The sequence below is a fragment of the Microtus oregoni genome, unplaced genomic scaffold (genome assembly GCF_018167655.1).
Source record: "Microtus oregoni isolate MIOR12 unplaced genomic scaffold, Mior012 000105F_ref0000443, whole genome shotgun sequence".
NCBI classification, from domain to species: Eukaryota; Metazoa; Chordata; class Mammalia; order Rodentia; family Cricetidae; genus Microtus; species Microtus oregoni.
The window spans coordinates 494428-517822 of record NW_024544720.1 but is presented as its reverse complement, the minus strand read 5'-3'; the positions used below and the strand labels follow the sequence as shown (position 1 = coordinate 517822).

Here is a 23395-nt window from a genome sequence, read left to right as displayed (position 1 = left end):
AGCGTGCAGGCTACAAGGCTGCTGCCCCAGAAAGCAAAGATTCCTGTAAGGAGGTTTTGAGGTCTCACCTGCCACAATGACGGACAGAAGCCCCTTTGAGACAGACATGCTCACCCTGACCCGCTACGTTATGGAAAAAGGGCGGCAGGCCAAAGGGACTGGGGAGCTCACACAGCTGCTCAACTCCATGCTGACTGCCATCAAAGCCATCTCCTCGGCTGTGCGCAAGGCTGGCCTGGCTAACCTGTGAGTCCCGGAGAGCATGCACGCTCAGGCACAACTGCCCAGAGCCCCAGGCCCGGGCCAGGGTGTGGGACCCACAGCTGCTGGCAGTAGAAACCCGGTCCAAAGCTAATTTGCCTTTTGCGCCCCAAGGATGCTGCATTTAAATCCTTTGTTTCTGCTTTGATAAGGCAGCCTTTGGCATATTTTGCCAGAAAAGGGGAAAAATGCTTAGTGGGAAGCTATGGAGAAAAGTGGGATTTTTCCTATGACCACTGATTATAATGATAACATCTGTTGCCCCCAAACCTATGTTGAATTCTCATGACTTATATTTGCATGGACAGATTCTTACTGGGACTTTAAAGTGTGTTTGGTGCCGTTTTCCTGTACAAGTGTTTGGTCTCGTGACCTCTGCCGGCAGGGTGGGAGGTAGAGGTCACCAGAACAGATTTACAGGGCCCTGGCTGTCATGGAAGGAGTCTGTTCTCCTCATCTTCATGCGGTCTGTGAGAATCTGGACATGCTGGGCTGGGGCAGGCAGAGCAGAATGTCTCTGATTGGTTCTCTTTTGCAGAATGAGGTCAAGTTCATGCTGGACTGCTGGGGGCCACAGGCAGGGCTCTGGTTTTAAACCACGATGAAGAGAAACCAACTTCTTTTGGGCTTCTGTTTTGATTGCAGTAATTCCAGTGAAGGCTCTCTTGGAAGCTGAAGGGGTGGGGTGGTGTGGGAAAACCCCCAAATGGAGAGCCAACAGATTCCACCCATTTGAATATTTATTCTTAACAGTGCGGCACCTTTAATCCCCAAACCGTGACAGTGTTAATATCATAAATGCCATTATCAAGCCATTAACAAGCTCAGTATATGAGTGTTAAGGACTGGTCGTGGGATCCACGTTAAAGACGCTTGTCTCCTCTTACCCTTAACTGTATCGTTACCTCACTTGGCAGAACGGCCAAACTCTGCCTTTAAGAATACGCTTCCAGAATGTGAGTTGCCTTCACGCATGATGCTCGCCCTGAGTGATATTAGATAGCACCTCTGCCTCTCCTGTGTCCCAACTCTGCTATAATTAGGGTGGCTGCCTGTGACCCGTCAGGATTCTCACCCACACTTATACCGCTCCTCTGGGCAGGCTTCTCAGTACCACAGCTGCCTTGGCAGGGCTCTTATCTACCGGCTGCAACCACTTCTCCGTGGTTTAGTGTCCGACCAAGGGGTCTTAGGGACTAGATAGTTAAGCGCTTTATTCAACTTGGCTTCCCTTACCTTGTGGCTGTGGACAATGGTTTTTTTTCTTGCTGAGACCTCCATGTTTGTGAACTGGGGAGGTACTTACCGCTCTAACTCACAGGGTTGCCGTAAGGGTTAGTAACCTATTGTGATGACAATTCTCACAGTGCCAGGCCTGGGGTAAACACTCAAGAAATGCCACCACTTAGCTACCATGGTTCCAAGCCCCGACTGCAAGAAATCTGAAGCCTGGCCTATGTGGTGATTGACCACTAGGTGGCAGGCACCACTCTAGAAATGGTTTTAGTCTGGGCCGTAGGCCCTTGGACGGGCCCCTCACAGAGGATAGTAGCCACAGCTGAGGACACAGGTACTGCAGGTGTCCTGGCATTGTCTCGTGTGGGTTTGTCCAGGTGTTTGGCACGGTGACAGTGTACTGTGGTCGACAGATGGCTACTACGTTCATAGCCACCCTCGGATGCACATGGCCTATGGGCTGCAGGCTGGACATTTGTCCAGTTCTTCATTCTCCAGCAGCAGCTGCCCCAAGGCTCCTTATTACACACGAGGCTGTGATCCTGATGAAAATAACCTGATTTTATCGTACTGTTGTTACTGGCTTGCATACTTCTGTCTTAAACCAAGGGGTCATGCCTTTGAGGTCATGCTACCAGGGTTGTTTCCTAGGCTCATCATACCCGACATCAAATTCTGGCTGAGGGTGAAGTGGAATGGGGGCTGTAAGTCAGGAAGGAGAGGGAATGTGTTTGCTGTAGGTAATTACGGTCCATCAGTGGTTCTCAACCTGAGCACCTGTTTACATCACCTGAGGGTTTCTTCAACAAGTGAAATTCAAATATACAGAAGAGGGTAAGAGGCTTTTTTTTTTTGCTATGCTTTCTCCATATTGCAGTAAATGTGTTATGTGCACAGACTATGGGAATGCAGACAGCAGGACATGGCTCTTGTTCTTAGCAAGTAGATAGTACAGAAGGGCATCCTCCACCATGAGGGAACCCCAGAGGTGTGCCTGGTGCAGAAATGGGACATGGAGAGTTCTTAAGGTGCTTAGGAAGAGTAGAAGCAAAAATCACGTTTTGGGGATGGCAGGAGCAGAGGTAAGGAGAGGAACAGCACCTGGGGTGGAGCGTGGCAGACGAAACAGGGGTCTATGCTGGTGGAACTGGAGCAGCCCAGGCAGGATTGACAGTCTCGCTGCTGGAGTGGAAAGTGGAGATACCGAGGCTGATCTAACATGCTGACATCCATGTAAGGACTTGGCTCTGAGTGTGGGCTAGTTAGCTCCCATGTTGTGGTAAAGGCCATGATCAAAAGCAACTTGGAGGAGGAAAGAGTTTATGTCACCTTACAGCATGCAGTAAGAGAGACGCCAGAGCAGGAACTCAAAGCAGGAAGTTTACGGCAGGAACAGAAGCAGAGACCATAGAGGAAAGCCGTTTACTGGCTTGCTCTTCGTGGCTTACTCAGCCGCTTTTTTTTTTTTAAATAGAACCCAGAACGTCCTGTTCGGGGGTGACAGCACAACACAGTTGGATTGCCCCCTCCCCCATCAGTCAGTAATAAAGAAAATGTCAGGTGGACACTCCCACAGGCCGATCTCGTGAACCTCAGTTGAGGTTCCTTCTTCCTAGGTGAATCTGGTTTGTTTCAAATGACAATTAAAGTAGCACAGAGTGAGGTGAGATTGAGCCTATCACTGGGAACACCCTGAACAGGTGAGACATGAGAGGGGATGGCTGTATGTTACTGTTCTGAGGCACAAGACTCTGGGGAAGTTTAAGGCTGAAGCTTGGTGCTCCAGCGTAGAAAAGCTATGCCATCTTTAGTTACCATGATCGGTGTGTTTTAGGGGCTCTCCCATCCTTCCTAGCTTCAAGCGCCAAGCAGGGGCTTGCATTTTCGTGAGGCTGAATTCTGTCAATCTCCCTAGGAGACTAAGGAAATACGACAATTGCCCCCAAGGTGTAAAGGAAGTCATGTTGAGTGCCAGTTCTTTGAGTCATAGCACACTCCCTATATTTTTATAATTTGGACATGGCAGTGTCACGGAAGGAGAGTGGGTATGCTGTTGATTTGGACCCTGGGCACTCTTTTACTGGAGTTACGACTCCTTCAATGACTTAATGCACAGTGTCTTCTCAGGTACGGAATTGCAGGGAGCGTGAACGTGACTGGAGATGAAGTGAAGAAACTGGACGTGTTATCCAATTCCCTGGTCATCAACATGCTCCAGTCCTCCTACAGCACCTGCGTTCTAGTCTCTGAAGAGAATAAAGAGGCAGTCATCACAGCCAAGGAGAAGAGGGTGCGTCCCCGGTGGACTGCAGTACCCTGCGTTGTCAGTAGATGGTGCTACTGGGATGAGAGAGTGGTTATCTTGCTTAGTCTTTTTCCGGAATTTTCTTGCCTTCGCATCTTATTCTTCTTTTGGGGAAGAGCTATCTATACATACAGTACACTCTGATTCAGTCCCTCAGTATTTCTTAGCTATGGCCTTCACTACACATGTCCTCAAGAAAACTGGGATTTGTCAGAGGAGGTAGACCAATCCAGGAAATAATTCATGATGATCCCATGCTTTTGACAGAGTTATCCGGTACAGGGAGAAGGTTTACATTCACCAAATTCACAACTATTTGTTAAAGAGTGAAGTTTCTAGTGGCCAAAACTGCAGCCAACATTCAATCACAGTATTGTTCTGGTTAGTTTTTGTCAACCTGACCCCAACTAGAGTCTCCTGAGAAGAGGGAGCCACAGTTGAACTACCGCCATCAGATTGGCTCATGGGCAAACTTGTGGACATTTTCTTACTTTAACGTTGATGTGTGAGGCCAGCCTATGGTGGGCTGTGCCCTCCCTGGGAAGGAGGTCCTGGGTTGGTAAGGAAGCAGGCTGAACCTGCCATGAGGGTTGCAAGTCAGTAAACAGCATTCCTCCGTGTTTCTGCTTCAGGTCCTGCCTTGGGCTCCTGCCTGGGCTTCCTTTGATAGTGGAGGTGTAAGTTAAACTCTTTCTGCCCAAGACTGGTTTGGGCCAGAGTGTTTTATGACAGCAAAAGAGAAACAAAAAGCTCTGTGTTCTGTGCTGACCTATTATTCTTTGTCACACACACTGGACCCGGGCCAGAGTGGTGATGGTGGTGGTGGTTTCTTTGTAACTGGAAGAACTATGAAGATGAGTAAAGTCAAATTTATTAAGCCCTTTACCCGTTTTACATAACCCACATCACATCTGCTATCCTCAGCTTTAAATTTCAGCTGGTATGGTTCTCAGCCCTCTCCACCAGTATCTATCACTCCTGCATGTTAGGTTTTGATTGTATCCTAACCTACTTTCTATGCCAGGAACAGTCGAAGATCTGCCTGCCTGGCATTCTTCTGCCTAGTTCTTCATGTGCCTGCTGTCCCAGCTAGGTCTATCCTCAGATGTTAGCTTTGCCTGCCTTCTACCCACACACATGCTTAAATTATGCACACGGCACTTGCCACACCTGTGTGCGTGTTTGCCTGTGTATCGTGTTTTGGAGCTTGAACGTCAGTTCCCCCACCTGAGCCCCGCAGCATGTGATCCTTAGAGCATTTTCCAGCACATCACACACACCTGTGGAGCTATGCCCATAAGCAGCGGCTTTCGGGAACGAGGAAATGGTGGGTCCATGGGTCTAAATCTCTGATTAGTGTAGATATCGGTCACGTGTCATTGTGGTGATGGGCGGGCGTGCTGACTGGGTGCTTTTCTCTATGATTTAGGGGAAGTATGTGGTCTGCTTTGATCCCCTGGATGGATCTTCGAACATTGACTGCCTGGCCTCCATTGGGACCATATTTGCGATCTACAGAAAGGTGAGTAGATAAGCTGGCATCTTTCCAGATAGTTCTGAGACTGACAGCTGAGCCTGGAGGCCTGTCTTTTCCTCCACTCACTGGACACAACACTACAGGCAGCTCCAGAAACATAGCAAGCCCCTGCCAGGGTTCTCCACTCTCCATTACCTTCTCCTAGTGTCTCCGGGGAGGGCAAAATGGCAGGACTCCCACGGGACCTTGTTTTGATTGTCTGGATGGAACAGACATGCCAGGCACCGCACAGACTGGACATCCTTTATCCAAAGTGCAGGGGAACCAGAAGTATTGATGTTTCAGGTTTTAAAATATTTGTAAATACATAATAAGTTGTTTTAGGGATGAACACAAAATTCATTTTGTTTCTTACACTCCTTGTACCCATCACCTGCATATGACTTTACACTATATGCTTAGTGCACCTGCAATTTGAGCTGCCTACAGCACCAGAACAGGTGTAGAATTTGCCTTGCATGATCTCTGCTGACACTTAAAAAGTTCTAGATTTTAGAGGATCTTATTTATTTATCTTTCTCTCTTTTTTATTTCATATGTGTTTGTGTTTTTCCTGAATGTATGTCTGTGTGAGCGTGTCAGGTTCCTTGGAACTAGAGTTGCAGACGGCTGTGAGCTACCATGTGGGTGCTGGGAATTGAACCTGGGTTCTCATTTGTAAACATAGCATTGGTAGGTAGTTCTAGCTGGCTTTGAACTTGCAATAGTCCTGCCTTGTGTCCCCAAATGCTGGGATTTAGACATGAGCTACCATGAGCAAGCAAGTAGGGACCCTCAGCTTACATTGGTTTCCTGTTACTGCTGTGGTAGCTTATCACCCTCTCGGAGGCTTTAAAACACCTGCTGATTATCTGTTTCTAAACCAGACAAGGCTTAGCACCCCCTTACCATTGAAACACTCTCCCTGACACTAGCCCTTGGAAGCCAAATAAGCTCAAATTTTCATTTGATGAGACTGGACTAATATTATCAGGACAACCCAGGGTCACCTTCCTATTTTAAATCTATAGCCCTGATGTGGTGGTTTGAAAGAAAATGGCCCCCAAAGCAAGTGGCGCTATTGGGAGGTGTGACTTTGTTGGAGTAAGTACGGCCTTGTTGGAGGAAGTGTGTACTGTGGAGGTGGGCTTGGAGGTCTCATATATGCTCAAGCCACATCCAGTGTCTTAGACTTCTGCTTGGTGCCTGCACAAGATATGGAGTTCTCAATTACCTCGCCAGCACCATGTCTGCCTGCACACTGCCATGTCCCACCATGACGATAATGGACTGAATCTCTGAACCGTAAGCCATTGAATTAAATATTTTCTTTATAAGAGTTGCCGTGGTCGTGGCATCTCTTCACAGCAACAGAAACCCTAACTAAGACACCTGAGCACATAGGCAAAATCTGTTTTGGTCTGTAATGCAACAGACAGAGCCTGGGAGTTTAAGTACGTAGTTTTGGGGCCATTCTGTTTACCTTATGAGCTTAACAACAGAGAGGATCTTAAGGGTTGGCCTATGACCAGCCAGTATGACCATAAATTCCATACCAGGCATCACAATCCAGACACCATTTGTCTGTACTCCTGTAATGGAATTCCCACGTGGGCCTTGCTGGTGTTCCCTCTAGACTGCAAACTCCTGAAGAAACAGTAGAAGAACAGTGGAAGAAGAGGATAATGTTTCAAGGTTAGAGATGAAGAAGTGAAGGGGCTTTGTTTCTAGGAAGAGAGAATGACCTACAGTGTGAAGAGAGATACCCAGGTGTATCTTTAGGTAGCTTTCCATATTGTTTTCTTAGACATCACTCTTCTGCGCACCTCACTTCTGGTGCTATTGCTGTGATAAAACACTGTCCAAAAGCAACTTGGGAGGAAAGGGTTCATTACATCTTACACTTTACTGTGACTGAGGGAAGTTAAGATAGGAACTCAAGGTAGGAACCTGTGTTATCATTTATGATGCGGGTGATGCATGGGTCCCTTGGTGTGTGGGAGACAGACAGATACACCATGCAGAGAGAGCTTGGGTATAGAGTTTATTTAGTGGGTATTGGGAATGGCATAAAAGTAAGGGACTATGAGCTGGGGAGAAGGGGAAAGAGAGAAAGAGAAGAAGGGGGGAAGGGGATAAGGGGAAGGAAGAGAGGCAGAAGCTGCCTCTTCAGAAGAAGGGGGGGAGGATTGAAGTGGGCGGGGCTTGTCTCTTAAAGGGACAGGGTACCCAGGTGACAGGCCAGGCCAGCAGGTTACAACAACCTGGAGATAGGAAATGAAGCCCACTCCTCTGGCTTGCCTTACTATAGTCCTTATAAAACCTAGGCTCACCTGCATGGAGGTGGTGCCACTCACATTGGGCTGGGTCCTCCTCCATCAGTTAGCAGTCAAGAGAATATCCCATAGACATTGCCCACATGCCAATCTGATGGAGGCAGTTCTTTAACTGAGGTCCTGTCTCCCAGATGTGTTGATTTGACAACCACCGTATGTGGGTTAGCCTTTGCCTCAGTCCCAGGAAGTGGGTACAGATAATACTGTCACCTTTTGACTGAGGGACAGTGGAAGGACAGGGAAGGAGAGTTAACTCTGCTTAACTCACAGAGTCAGTAATGGCAGAATGTTAATTCACATGGGTTCCCCAATGCTATTGTTGCAGCCGTTAACATCTGGAGACCAACTGTGTTGGAACCAAAGGAGTTTTATGTAGCCATTATGCTCAAATTTAGATGGACTCAGACACAGAAATTTTGTCTTAAATTTTAAACAAAGTGCAGGCTTGATGGCCAGTCCAAATAACCATGAGTCTTCTCAAGTGATATTTTAAAAGGAAAGTACACTTTAAACACACCAATGAAGGTGTGGTAGGGTGTTAAAAAAAGATATATTTCATTATACCATTGGGTATATGGAATACTAAATCATAAAATCTGAATGACAGGGCTGGTTCTGGGTCTGGGGCCACAGTCAGTAGGCAAAAGTGTATTAGTTACAAAATTGAAGACCTGAGTGTAGCCCCATGGACCCACATAGAAATATCAGGTGTGGTGGAATGTGTTTGAAATCCTAGTACTGGGGCCGTGGAGACAGACAGATCCCTAGGGCTTGTTGGCTACCAGTGTAGCCTAACTGACGAGCTCCAGACCAGAGGGAGACCTTGTCTCAAAGAAGGTGGATAAGCCTGAGGTTATCCTCTGGGCTCTACGTGTCTGCACGCGCGCACACACACACGCCTCTTTTCTACCCATGCACACACACACATGTGAAAAACATGCCGAGGAAGAAATACTCATGGCTTCTAAGTTTCTATCAACCGAAATATTTCACCACAACATGCCACATGATGTTGTGTGAGCTTTTTGATTACCGACTTCAATTACAAAATTCTCCATTTGTAGCGTGGAGATAACAATGTTGTCTACCTTGCAGGGCTCCTGAGTAAAGATCATTGTACTGGGTGAGGACATGGCTTGGGGCGGTGACAAAGGGGGCGGCTTGAGCATCTTCCAGGGCTCTTGACAGGATGCAACCTTCAGAGAGACCCAAGAGCAGCCTTTGCTTTGGCTCAGTCTGAGTTGTTGGTGAGCCAGCCACTCACTGCCTCTGGATGCGTTTGCTGCAGTTTGCCATTGTCCCCGAGTCAGCCCCATTTTTTCCACGTGCAACCATGAAATGCAGCATGCCAACCATTGAAATGAAGACTTTTTCAAAATATATATTAAACATAGGAAGGCGGAAAAGACAAGATTTTCTGAGTAAATTTGGAGTGTGGGGGTCATAGGAGAGGGTAGAAGGGGAGAGGGGAGTGGAGAAAAACGTATAACTCAATGAAAATAATAAAAGAGAGAAAAACATATAGTTTAAACATGAGGTAGCTGCATTATCTTTTCATCATGGTAACCAAATCCATGGTTGCTTGGTCACATGACTTTGGACAGACATCATGGTAGTGGGAGTATGTGCTGAAGAAGATTCTTCATCTAGTGGAGGGCAGGAACTAGAGAGAGAGACAGAGAGGGGCAAGAGAGAACCATCAAAGACATAACCCCAGTGGCCTCCTTCCTCTGTGTGTCTCTTCTGATAATGTTTCTAGCAAAAATGTAAATTGCAAAAACACTAATAAAGACATGGTGGAATTTTAGGTACAACATTGTCAAGTTTCCGTGTCTCCAAATAGTTCCATTGACTGGGGACCAAGCCTTTGCTTAACATGTGAACCTTTGAGGTTAAAAATGCTCCTACCCAAATGGTAACAGCAGCCAAGTATATGAAGATGGGAGAGCAAATCTCAGTTTTCCTTACTAGCTGAGCTATGTGAAGCAACCGCATTCAGGATAGGGGGTAAGAGCTATAGGGTATTTGAAAAGTTTTACCTCTCTGCGTGTGGTTCCCTTTCGTGGTTTCAGGAGCTCTGAGGTGCAGTCCCTGGTGAAGGTTTCTTCTTCTTTTCCACAGACCACAGAGGATGAGCCTTCTGAGAAAGACGCCCTGCAGCCTGGCCGCAATATTGTGGCTGCTGGTTATGCGCTCTATGGCAGTGCAACCCTGGTGGCTCTTTCCACAGGGCAAGGAGTGGATCTCTTCATGCTGGACCCGGTAGGTACTGAATGCAGCAGCATTTGTTCTTGGGGACTCCATGGGCTTCTGTGTTTGAATTCTTATTCCTTGGAATGATTTTTTTTTGATCATTTGGAGCACTTGATTTTGGAATTAGAGAACTATATCATGAAAAACATGTAATGTTTTGTATAAATAAATTTATTTTAACTGACACATTAAAAACACAAAATTGTTTATATCCAGTGAGTCCCATGTAAGGTTTCCAATGTTTAAATAATGTTAATATATCCTTCAAACATTTCTTCTTTCTTTTTGGTGAGGACACTCAGGCTCCTTTTGCATAGTTTCTGTACACACAAATGCATAGACATGAATACACAGGTGTGCACACACATGAACACACCTCACACATACATGAACACACACACAAATAAAGGAAGTGAACTAAAGCATCAGACTGCCATGAAGTAAAGACGCACATAGTGACTGAGTGATGTCTAGGAGCTACAGGCTTTGAACGAGGAAGACACAGTACTTAGGATAAAATGAAGTTAGGTTTCTTTGACAAGGAGGAAGATTTGTGGGAAAGGAGCTATATGGGCTTATTAAGACACTCGTTTGGTGATTTAAGGGGGATTTGAGGAGGAAGAGGTCCATTCTGGATGAGGTGTCATCTAGATGGTGCCCTGAAGATATTAAAATGGGGAAGAGAACCTGGGGATTAATTCAGATAGGTTGTTTAGAAATGACGTTGACAAAAAAATCCACATAAAGGAAAAATTATCATGGCCTCTTTTCTTTGATCTGTTTTATTTCTTATTCCATTGTTGCTTGTACATATAATTTTATTCTTCCTATCACTTATGAAAATACCACATGGCAGGTTCCAGATGGCCCCAGGGAAGCCCAAGTTTCTCCCAGCAGGCTGTTATCTTCTAGTATCTCCTTACTGTTGTATGGTATGCTGTTAGCTTCCTTTCCCTGGCCTGGCTCACCTTTCTGAAGTCTCTTATCGCTCCAGGCTCTTGGAGAATTTGTGCTGGTGGAAAAAGACATCAGAATTAAGAAGAAAGGGAAAATTTTTAGCCTCAATGAGGGTTATGCCAAGTATTTTGATGCTGCCACCACTGAGTATGTTCAGAAGAAGAAATTTCCTGAGGTGAGTGAAGACAGCCTGGGACAAGAGCAGGGAGCTGGTGTAGTTAAGGTGCACTTAAATGGAGTCTGTGAGCAGTGTGTTACAAATTGCTTAAGGTCAATTTACACCATCTGCATCCCTGGAGCTGAGACCGTGAGCATGGCTCGCAGGGGCGGTAAACATGCTTCCACCATGTTGGACTGTGCAGAGCCAGGCAGGGCTGTGGAGTTGGTCCTAGCTATGCCCTCTTAGCATTAAAAAAAGGCTCTCCTGGTCAGAAAATGATTACTGATATGTAATAAAGACAGATTCAGATGAAGAATATCTCTAAATGGGTCACAGTGTTGGATAAATGAACTTGGGCTTAAGAGAGAGAGAAGAAAGGGTACAGACAGTCATAGATTAAACGAGTAAAGATAACAAATATTAAACAGTAATGAAGAAAAACAAGCCATGTAAAGATGGGAAATATACAGAGAGTCTTTATTATGTATATTATTGTTGTTTCTTTGAATTTTTTGACTGAAGAGAGACATTTGATTCTTGGGGATGTTCCATCAAACCACATTAACCTGGAAGGAATCCACAGGTTCTCATCTTCTGTGGAAACAAGAGCAGAACCTCTTTTCAAAAGCTACAAATGCTTAGACCCAAATTTAGAAGTCAAGATACCTTTATGTTTGTGTAACTTAGCAGCACCTTCTCCATTCTTGCTAGTCTTAGCTGGGGTCATCCTTGTGGATTCCTGGGAATTTCCATAGCCCCAGGTTTCTTCCTAACTCCATAATGGCTCTCTCTATCAAGATATCTCTATCATTGCTCCTCCATTCCATCCCTTCCCTGATTCTAGCTTCCCATACCCTCATTTCCTCATCCTTTATCCTCTCCCCTTTTACCCTGAGTTTACCAGCAAGATCTCATCTATGCTAAACTGGGTGGTTCTCATCTCTTCCCTCTTTTATCCTATAGGGTAGCAGTACACATTATGGGGCCAGGTATGTGGGCTGGTAGTTTTCATCTCTTCCTTTTTTGTCCTATAGGATGGCAGTGCACCTTATGGGGCCAGGTATGTAGGCTCCATGGTGGCTGACGTGCATCGCACCCTGGTCTATGGAGGAATCTTTATGTACCCAGCCAACCAGAAAAGTCCTAAGGGCAAGGTAACTTCCGGAATCCACTGGCTGCCATGATAGTCAGTGAGTTATTGGGATTCTTTTGCTACTGTTATAGCTACTGATATGCTCCTGGTCACATGTTTCCTTCAGAGCTCAGAGGAAGAGAAATACATTTGTTCCTCTGAGTAAGTTTTGAAGCTGCAGTAGGTTTGGGGAAGAACAGGCTAATGTGGCTAAGACGGGCAAGTCTTACGAGCCCTCTGCTCCTCTGGCCTCAGGCCCATTGCTTGCTGCAGTCACAAGGTCATTTCCCACTTCTGTGGTCGGGTGCTCATCTCTCACTTTGTCTAGAGTCACAGGCTTTCATAGGCTCTGTCTGATTTTTATCAGCAGCACTAACTGACCATGGATTATTGAACCCCAGGGAATCAGTCTATTTCACAGAGAAAATGTAAGCATGATCTTTGCGCTTGTTCTAGAAGGGTTTGCATATACCCTGAGCTCCACACGAGAATTCAGAATAAAACCTTCTATTCAGATGGAAAAACCAAGGAGGCAGCATAGGCATAGGTGTTACCAGACAGATGCGCTGCTTCGGATTCACTGGGCCGGTGGTGCCTCCTGAGTGGTTACCAGTCCATGGTACCCATAGGTGGATACCATCTCATACATCAGGTTCCCATGGGCTGATGGCCCAGAGAAACACTCCTGTGTAGTGGCATTTCAATTATCTTTTAATAAGTAAACTTTGCATGGTGATCAGAGAGTAAAACAGCCCCACTGGTCAGCTTTACAGACCAGACAGTGGTAACACACACCTTTAATCCCAGTAGCCACACTAGTTGCTATAGAAACCAGGTGATGCACGCCTTTTATTCTAATGGTGCACACCTTTAATCCCAGCCCTAGAGAGGAATATAAAACGGGAGGAGACAGCTCTCAGATACAGTCTCATTCTGAGATTCCAGGAGGTAGGATCACCATTTGAGACTGAGGTTGAGATAGGAGCCAGTGGCTGTTTGCTTTGCCTTTCAGGTCTTCAGGGTGAACTCCAATTTCTGTCTCTGAGTTTTCATTAATCATGTTTCACTCATGCTCAGGAGTCACACAGACAGCTCAGCAGTTCACGCTGCTCTCAGTATTTAGGGGCACACCTTGGGCTATCTGGCCATTTTAAAAATGTATGCACCTGTCCTCCTTTTTCTGCAGCTCCGGCTCCTGTATGAATGCAATCCCGTGGCCTATATTATCGAGCAGGCAGGAGGCATAGCAACCACAGGCACCCAGCCTGTCCTGGATGTGAAGCCTGAGAGTATTCACCAGCGAGTCCCCCTCATTTTGGGATCCCCGGAGGATGTGCAAGAGTACCTCGCCTGTGTGCAGAGAAACCAGGCAGGCAGGTCGTGAGCCCAAACTCATGAGTCCACTTCTCTTGGCCTCGCACTTCGTTGTATGAAGGGTTAGATGAATGATCGACAGAGACAGAAGGAAAGGCGAACAAGCAGAGTTTGCCGGTCACTTTCAGAGCATCACCCTGCTGCTAAGGGCAGGTTTAGAAGTCAGAGGCGAAGATACGGCCCAAGGGCTAAAATAAAAGCATGGATGTGAAAAGAATCCCTTTCATGGTCTTCTGTCATGGGCAAGGCAGATGGGCAAAGCAGGACTTTCAGTCTCCTATCTCATATGCAGCATCTACCCAGCCACCCAAGGGTAAAGACACAAGACAGTTAATTTAGCTACTTCCTCTGCCTATATGCATTATATGCATAGTGCATGCATAGGCTTACAAATGTGGTGATTATTAGTAGAGATTTTGTTGTTTATTTTGGGCAGGTTTTGAGTTAGGAATCTCATGACTACTAACGCGGAGTTCCTCACTGAGCCCCTTTCAGTCTGTAAACTGGATAATTCATAGAAAATGTGGTTACCTTTTGGCAAATCCAGATGTCACACACAGTTTATACTTAAATTGAATACTTACAGTTTTTAATTTCTCTGTGTTTATTTTTTTTTGGAGAAAATATTTTAAGAGATCCTAGAGTCTAACAAAAATGAACTAGCCAAATGGTTCCACCTTTGCCCAAATTATGTCGAGACTAAACAAGTACTTATTTCTCTACAATATCAACTTGTTTTAATGATAGCTGATCCATATGTGCAAGATTTCACAAGATTTCTACAGATTTGACAGTGACTAATCCAAAAGACAAGTGTTCCTGCAGCTCTGCAAAATATGGGTCCTCCACAGGATCAGATTCTCATGGAATTGTCGAATAGATCTGTCAGCTGTACATTTACTATATGATACCATGGGCTCACCACAGGAATGGCAGGTTCAAAGCAGAGATATTTGTCACAGTCTATGAGACTGAATTAAAAATTGTCACGCACATAGGTTTGTCTAGCTGGCCTTTCTCTTTGTGAGTGTTCAGCTCACATTTACCAACCTGCTGACCTCAGAACCATGGAGAAGTCTGCATAAGAGGGCCACAGGAAAGGAAGACAGAACAGAGTATTCTTGCCACTCCTAGAGAATTGGAGGGAATCTTGGGTAGCATCAACAGCAATGGACTTAGCTCCCACTGTAGGTGTGGCTCTCATTAGGACACCTTCATCTTTTGGGATTTGCATAAAAACCTGTGATATTAGCAGCAGAATTTGCAGGCAGATACCTATAACTTTGCTCCTTTTAAGGTTAAGGGAAAAGAGAAAAGAGACTCAGTTGCTCCCACCCATCTCGTGGCAAGCATGAGTTAAAACCACAATACCTTGCACTTTGCAGTGCACACTGAAGTCTGGGCTGTTATAAATCATCCCAGGAAGTGAAATGAACTGGAATATTTGGAGCTAAAATAATTTTCCATGTTTTCAATGACAACCCAGAGGTCTTCCAGTCTATAAGAAATATTCACATGGAGAATTATGTGTTATATGTGGAATGGTTTGCATATTCTCTGTGTGCAGAGAAACAGGGAGTTATCTGGAAACCATTGCAGCAGAAGGCTGTGCAAAGACTGGTTGTATAATGAGACCACTGATGGTCTACAGTGATTCTATCTTCCAATGTTGGTCTGAAGACAGTGAATTATCTCTACAATTGTCCTTTCCCATAACCTGAGCTGGAATGACAACATAGGTGTTGCAGTTACTGCTTCCTCCTAAGGATAGGACTCCTAAATGTCCTTCACATATAGGAAGATTGATCAATCATGTCACCAGTGCAGCCCAGGCTTCCCCAAGACTGGGAGAAGTCTGGTAGGTTCTGTTTACTCACTGACATCAGCTTGCCGATTTTTCAGGACATCTGACCTTCAAAAAGCATCTACTGTCCAATAGGAGTGACAGCTGCCATGGAGAGAGAAAGGGTTTGGTCTGCAGAGTCTACAGTAGTGTCTGACATCACACAGAGCAAAGCAGCACTTTGTTGATCAAAGCGAGGATGCCAGCTTTTTCTTGGCTTCCCAATGGGCTCTGGATGATGGGGACGTGACTTGTAATAGTTGATCCTTCACAGGCGTCACATAGCCTTCCATTTTCCAGCCCACAGATCTGGGGACTTTACCCAACAGGGGTTTGGAAAACTCTTCCTTACTTGAGTTTCTGGCTTGTTAGGCACTTATCTGGGGAGTCCACAACTGAACACATGCATTCAGCAGACTCAACTCAGAGGTTGACTAGGCAGAGGGACCAGTCCAGCTGCCTCTGATTTACTCATTAAAGTCTAGAGTCTCTGGATCCACAACCCTGACTCTATCTCCTGCCCTTGCTTTGATTGGCTGGGTCAGCAGTCGTGTGGGACTTCAGGTGTTGAGATGGGCTCTAAGCCCATGTGAGGCAGGTATTGAGAGTTGGAGGACGGGTGAAGAAATGGAGGATATTTATCCCCAAATCCATGCTGGAGTTCATTTCTTTTCAACAGTATAGGAGGCTGGATAGGGGATGAGCAGGCCAGAGGCTATGTATCAGTCTTCACGCTTTCTGAGGTTGAGTTACTTCTCAATTGGAGATGTCATGTTTTGTTTATCTGCTCAGCCCTTGATGGGCCTTTGACAGCCTTTATAACTGCGTCTTGCTAGTGCCACTGCTGCCTCACTAGGCCACAAATGTATTTCCAACCTCTGCTTTTAACTCTCTTGGGCACACATTCAGAAGGCCTGCTGATGGGTGTCTAATTCGGCTTTCTCCTTGCTCCCACAAAGCAGGCACCACTGTGCTTTGCCTCCAGCCGTGACCAAGCTGACCAAACTGAAGTCAAGCAGTTAGGCATATTGTTTTAACACAAAGATGACACATTTTACACTCTGATAGTGTGTGTAGCTTTCTTCTTCTCAGTGCTCAGCCACTGTCTCCAGATCCCCAATGGAGTCTCTGAGCAGAATGCTCTGGAAGCCACTGACCCTGTGTGACAGACACAGCCTCATCCCTTGCTTCAGGCGTCATCTGAACAGCAACCGCATGGCTAGGTAGTCAGCACTCAAATATATGAAGGGATGAATCAGATAGCAAACAGATCAACCATATGAAGAAGGTTTAGTGCTTTAGTTATATTATTCCTGAAACAGAAACTGACCAGGTGGAAAGGAGAAGGTGAAGGAGATGAATGTAAAATGACGAACATCCAAATCGAACCAAATGACAACAGTCACTAGAACACAACAGGAAGGGATACAAAACAGCAGGCAGGGACCTATACCCTAAAACCCATCTATAGTTCAGATGTTGGATCAATGACTGGACTGTTAAATTCAGTCTATGTTAAAGGAACAATAATTTCTGACCTAACTTCTACCCCAATGACAAAGAAATAAAGCATCCTTGTGTTGCAGGAAATTTAATCGCATTGTGAACCTCGAGATTGCGTTATTTATTGGAAAAACCTGTTTCTAGTTGTGGTGTGGCTCAGCCCTAACACATACCTTTAATCCAAGAGCTGCTGACTGAATAAAGTCAGCCGTCGGTCAAGGCAGAGCAAGCAACCGGTTGATAGGAAATGAAGATAGGATTATTAAGAAAAATACCATAGAAAGTGAGAGGGAGTTAGGGGGATGGATAGAGAGACACACAGGAAGTAGAAGGGAGGGATTTTGAGTTTGAGCAGTTTTGTTTGAGATGGCAGAGCAGAGGCAGAATTGAGGGTTTGCGAGCACTTTAGCAGATAAAGCAGGCTTTAAATGGAGGGAGGGGCTGAGGAAGTCAAGGTTAGCAGTTTAGCAGGCAAGGATTTACAGTTCTAAAAGTGTGTGTACTCAGAACAGAGCATCCAGATCTATGGATAGACATTCCTAGAGTTAAAAGAGATGGACTAGAAGCAACAGTAATAGGGGCTTAGCATTCCACTCTCATGGACGAACAAATCACCCAGATTAAAAACAAGACAAAACCCCGAGAAATTAAACTGAATCTTAGGCCAGATGGCAGTAACAGAAGCCCACAGAACATTCTGTTCAACAGTGGCTGAAGACACATGCTTCTCATCAGCAAAGGAACATTCTTTAGGAAAGATCATGACAGGCCACAAAGAAATTGCAACAAATTTAAAAGTAATCAAAATCATATCAAGCATTTTTCTAACCACAATGCAATAAGGCTGAATATCAATATCAAGAGAGGACTCTGGAAAATATGAAAATGCACAGAAACCAAACAATTTACTTTTCAACAACCAACGGATCAAGGAAGAAACCCTGAAGGAAAAAAATACACACACACACACACACACACACACATATACAACATATATATATATATATATATATATATATATATATTATTTTAAAGAAAAAGAAAAGAAAAGAAACTAGAGACTGTGGGATATAACAGGAGCAGTCTAGGAAATTTAAAATAATCAGCATCTTTATCCAAACACAAGAAAAGAGGAAAGATCTCAATACATGTTCATCCTGTATTTTAAAGAATAAAAAAAAAAACCCAAAAACCCAAGAACAAGCTAAACCCAGACTTGGAAGAAGGAAAGAAATAATGAAATCCAGAGCAGAAATAAACTGCACAGAGACCCAAACAGTATGAAGATCAGATAATCATTGCATCAGCTGTGCACCAAACAACGCACCCACTAGTTTTCAGTGGATAGTCCTAACCTATGACCACATAGATGGTATCCATGAAAAGTCAGTGCGTCAGAGACTGGAGAGTCGGCTCAGGGACTGAAAACATTCTCTGCTCTTTTGGAGAACTTGGGTTCAGTTCCCAGCACCCACATAGTAGCTCACACCTGTCTATAACTCCAGTTCCAGGGCTTCTGACACCCTTACACAGGCATAATATCTATGAACACAAAATAAAAATGAATTATATATTAAGTCAGTGGATCAAACCAGGCATCAAGCCTTTAAGGCCAGCAATCAGGAGTCAGAGGGAGGAGGGTTGTGTTGTGTTTGAGGTCAGCCTGATCTGCACAGTGAGTTTCAAAACAAAATAAAACCCAAACCAAACCACATAAACAGTCCCCCCTCCATACAGGGGTCATAAAACAAAGCACAAAGGGGTGAAAATGGTAGAGAGACAGCAGGAAAGAGGGAGGGACAATGGGCGTGGAAAGGCAAACAGGAGGGTGGAAGTGAGAAAAGACAAAAATCACTGTAATATATGTATGAAACTGTTAAATATTACAGTCAATAAACAATGTAAAAACCAAAGCAATATTTGTGCTTATTTGGTTATAAACAGAGCCATTCCCTTGCCCCGAACCATTGTAATGAAATGAGGACCTGGTCGTCTTGGATACCAAGCTTGGAATGTGGTGGCTTGGATGACATGGCCCTCGAAAACACCTGTGTTTCAATATTTGGTCTGCAGTTGATGGAACTGCTTGGGAAGGGTTAGGAGAAGTGGCCTTATTGGAGGAGCTATGTCACTGGGGCTGGGCTTTGAGATTTCAAAAGTCTTGTGCTCTTCACCCCTTGCTTGCAGTTTAAGATGTGGAGAACCGAGGTCTCAGTTTCTCCTGCCACCATCATGGACTGTAAACTTCTGGAACCATAGTTTCATTAAGTGCTTTCTTTGGTAAGTTGCTTTGACCTTGGGGTTTTATCATAGCAATGGCAAAGTAATTAATACCTGCACATAGTATTAAACCAACTCCTAATGAGTTATCAGTATACTCAGATTAGTGTATCTCTCTGCCCTCCCCCGAGAAGCTTCTCTTTGCAGTAGATGCTGATAAACGTAGAGACCTACAACTGGCCAAGGTGCAGAGAACAGAAAAGCCTGGAGTGTTTAGTCATATGTGGAAAATAGATACCATATTCCTCCTTTAAACAGGCAACATTCATTATGGAAAAGTGTAGAGGAAGAGTGTAAGAGCCAGAGCTGGTTTATGACTACAGGAAACTGTTTTGTGGACACAGTAAGCAACTACAAATGTGAACTCACAGACAGTGACAGGATGCACTAGACCAGTGCAAACCAAAGCAAGACCAAATGCCCGCACAGAGAGGGTAGCTGGACACACAAGCTTACCCCCAACCATGCTGCAATTGGCAACTTTTAGCTTCTTGGTGAGGGAGATTCAGTTTTCTCTAAGACTATAGACACTGGTTAGCTGACTATACCAGCGAAAGGGCAACATCCAAGAGTATTTGGGTACCAAAAATTAGTCTTGATGGGTTTAGAAAATAAAGTCATGGATTTGTGTGGGCAGGAAAGTGAGACAGACCTGGGAAGAGCGGGAGAGGACGGTGAGTGTGATCAAACCACATTGTACGGGACTCTCAAAGAGCTAAACATCCCTGCGGCTGCTGCAGGCTGTGCTCTGTGCTGCCACCTGAAACCATGCAAGAGGATTGGAAAGGACTCAGTTTTAGTTTAGAGGCTGATCAATGGCAGTCTGGCCCTGTTACAGTGAGTATATGGGCAACACAAATTGACCTTGGTTTTTTTTGTTTTTTGTTTTTTTTTTTTGGTGGGGGTGGTGGTGGTGATGCAAGGTGGGAAGGTGAACCTGGAAGGATTGGGAGGTGAGCATGATCAGGTTGCACTGTACAAAATTCCTAAATAATTAATAAAAGTATTATGCTGGGAAAAAACAGAAAAAGAAGAGAACAGTTTCAGGACTGATTGATACAGTTTGCTAATGTTCTAGACATGAGGCTTCTTCCTTATTGGTGGACAGGGAAGGTCGTGTAACCAATGTGTTAATGAAAACATGTTATTTTCTGGGAAACCCCTATAAATTTTGCTGATGTCTGTGTTAGTGCAGAGTTCCAAGAGCTTCACCACCTCCTGTTTGCTCAGGTGTGGTGTTAACCTTTATCCTAGAGACCAACACCTGTCCACAGCGTATAAAGATCCATGGTTATTCAGCAGATAGATAACTTGTTGAAAATTCAGGCCAGGTCCAGGTCGCTGTGGGTTGAGCTGAGTACAAGTGAGAGAGTCTGATGGTTTAGACACAGCTTCTGAGTTCAAGCTGCATCCACTTCTCATGCGTGATGGAGGGCACCTTTAGTCCCTGACCAGCATCCTACTGAGGTGATGAGTGGCACAGAAGACTTTATTTAATGTCATTAAACATTCTATTTTCCTGACAAAACTGGGAGAAGTGGAATTTGCCCCCATTTTAGTTTGTAGCTAAGGAAAAGGGTGGGGACCTGAAAGTGTGAAAATAGCCCAGAAATACAGAATTAGAGTTCAAAAGATGTCTGGCATGTATGACCATCAGAGTTCAAGGGATGTCTGGCGTGTATGACCATCAGAGTTCAAGGGATGTCTGGTGTGTATGACCATCAGAGTTCAAGGGATGTCTGGCGTGTATGACCATCGGAGTTCAAGGGATGTCTGGTGTGTATGACCATCGGAGTTCAAGGGATGTCTGGTATGTATGACCATCAGAGTTCAAGGGATGTCTGGTGTGTATGATCAGACTTCAAATGGGTCACAGTGGAGGAGGAGAACCTTGATCGGATTTGAAGGATGATCAGGTAGAAATAATGATTTGTGCTGACTCGATCTATTTCCACAGTAAGGACCAGCCTTCAGCAGCTCAGGAATTGTAAGGAAGCTACAGAGTAGGTGAACTAATCTTGCAATTTGATTCAGGAATTGGTGGGGAGCTACAAAGAAGGTGAAGTAATCACTCAATTTGATTTTCCTATCTGAAGGAGTAAAACTTTATTTTCTGGGGCCAGTGATTGGCACAAAACTTACCAAGGGCCAATGAAAAGTGGGAAAAATACACACCTTTAGGATCCTTCTATTCTCTCTCTCTCTCTCTCTCTCTCTCTCTCTCTCTCCTCATTATTTCTTTCCTTACCTTTACCCAGGTGTATTCTTCTGTGTATTTTTTCCTTACAGCTTAAATACCCCAGCAAAATCTCTTAAGCACTATGAAAATCACCACATTGCTGCATTCTATTTTTAAGTGAATGATTACAATGAATGCAAATAAAAACATAATGTTTTCCATATCCCTTACGTGATTAAACATTTTACATATCACAGGTGATGGATCTCGTTCTTGGCTGTTAATGTAAATTGAAGTAAAGAAGAGCTAGACAGTTTTGGAGGACTCTGAGAGCAAAGATATTCACTTTTCCTCTTAGGTTTTAGCCTTGAATATTGCTGTCTTGTGTAGGAGCCACCTCCCCCTAAAGATTCCTGTGAAAGCATCTGTTATACAGTGAGAGCGAGGAAAAAGACTGCCCAAGGCCTGTGTTTCCACAGAATATTATTACCTTAGATGTGAATTAAACAGGAACAGTGGTACTTGTTTACCAAGAAAAGCTTCTTTCTTGCTCTACCCATCAAAACGTCAAGCATCAAGTGATTGAATGTGGAAAGTCTAACCATCTGCTTCTCTAACAAGGTCCATAGGTTCAGCTCCTCACAGGCCACGGAGGCAGCCCACACCTGCCTCTTCATGACAGGTGGGATCAGATCTTGTAAGAGCCTGGAGTCCCAGAGCTTGGAATTCTACAGTACAGAGGCTTGGAGCCCGGAGGCCCAATCTTGTAATCAGCACACCAAATCAGAAGGGCAAGGTTGAGAGGTGGGGCCAGCTAGAGAGAGACTTGGGATTTAAAGCTTGAGTGAGGTGTGACTTGGCCAGATCCTGAGACCTCAGTGACTTTTGACAAACTGTGGGGCGCACCAAGACAGCAGTGGTCACCACAGGTGAGGCCCGATCTCTGCTAGGGTGGAATGGGGGAGACACCGAAGGAGAGCCTTGGGAGATTCCGGAGAACCGGGCAGAGCCCCAGGAATGAGAATGTCTTCTCAACCTCTGTAGTCCTGTGTGGAGGTGGATCTGGGTGAGGAAGCCAGAGAGGAAATCAGGCACTGGGTCCAGGTTTGCATAGATTCCCATTAAGTGCAAGACTGCTCCGGTCTAGAGTGACAGCTGGTACCATGTACAGTGGGGACATGCTTATTTCATTCTGGGTTTACAGAGATCATTTTCCTGCATATTACCACGGGATAAAAACTGCTTTTCATGACTGGCATGAGCAGAAGTGATAACAAGCAGCATGTCCTAGTCAAGAACAACAGAAGACATGTTTTAAGGGACCAAGCATGTCTTGTTCTGAAATCCTGGGAGTGGCTTCCTCTAATACTCCAACTTCACTGGTGGCTCTGTCTTATGATCTTATGAGGACATTTCCATGGTACCCTTTCCTCACTGAGGTAATGTGTGTGGATCCAAGATCCACGGGTGGGTCAAATGGATTAGGAGCTATAGACCTTCCCCTATATTTTAAGGAGGACTTAAGAGGTTCAGAAGCCCATCTCTTGATGCATGTTAGGCAAGGATAGAACAGCATATGGCCTCAGTTCATGCAGTAACCTTGTGATTAGGACCAGATGCTATGCAATAGAAGTTTGCTTCATTACATCCTAGGTTACCTACGCCACAAGTCCATAGTTGCATAGGTTTTGAACTTTGAGTGTATTGTTATCCTTCTGATAAATTAAGTTTCTAGTATATATGGAGTTTGTATTCAGAATCCTAGAATTCTGGTCATATGCTGTACTTATTTATCTATTTATTTATTTTCTTTTTCTCTCATTTATTACATCCCAACTGCAGTTTCTCTTCCCACTGCACTTCCTGTATTGAGTGGTGGAGCAACTCAATACCATTCAGTGAGCCTTTAGTCCAAATACATATCTAGCCATTTCCAAAATCTGTGCATAAATATTTGGAAGAATGGTTTTTATCTACCATGGATGTTTTCATTTTGCAGGAAGGAGGAAGAAGACATTTTAGAAGTCTCACTTCTCTCCCCCTCTCTACATTCTTGCGAC

The 23395-nt window shown here is 44.8% G+C and overlaps 1 protein-coding gene across 1 annotated transcript; it reads left to right on the top strand.

The window, feature by feature from the left end:
- On the top strand, positions 1 to 13725 carry LOC121443387 (fructose-1,6-bisphosphatase isozyme 2). Its single transcript, XM_041645139.1, has 7 exons — positions 1 to 246; positions 3625 to 3787; positions 5232 to 5324; positions 9776 to 9916; positions 10902 to 11039; positions 12059 to 12178; positions 13343 to 13725. The coding sequence occupies exons 1-7, from the start codon at positions 77 to 79 to the stop codon at positions 13538 to 13540; spliced, it is 1023 nt and encodes a 340-aa protein (XP_041501073.1). The 5' UTR covers positions 1 to 76; the 3' UTR covers positions 13541 to 13725.
- Positions 13726 to 23395: the final 9670 nt, after the last annotated feature.

Coding starts and splice junctions, on each gene's coding strand:
- LOC121443387 (XM_041645139.1), top strand. CDS start 77: ATGACGGACAGAAGCCCCTTTGAGACAGACATGCTCACCCTGACCCGC. Junction 3,788..5,231: donor TCACAGCCAAGGAGAAGAGG/GTGCGTCCCCGG, acceptor TCTATGATTTAG/GGGAAGTATGTGGTCTGCTT. Junction 11,040..12,058: donor AGAAGAAGAAATTTCCTGAG/GTGAGTGAAGAC, acceptor TTTGTCCTATAG/GATGGCAGTGCACCTTATGG.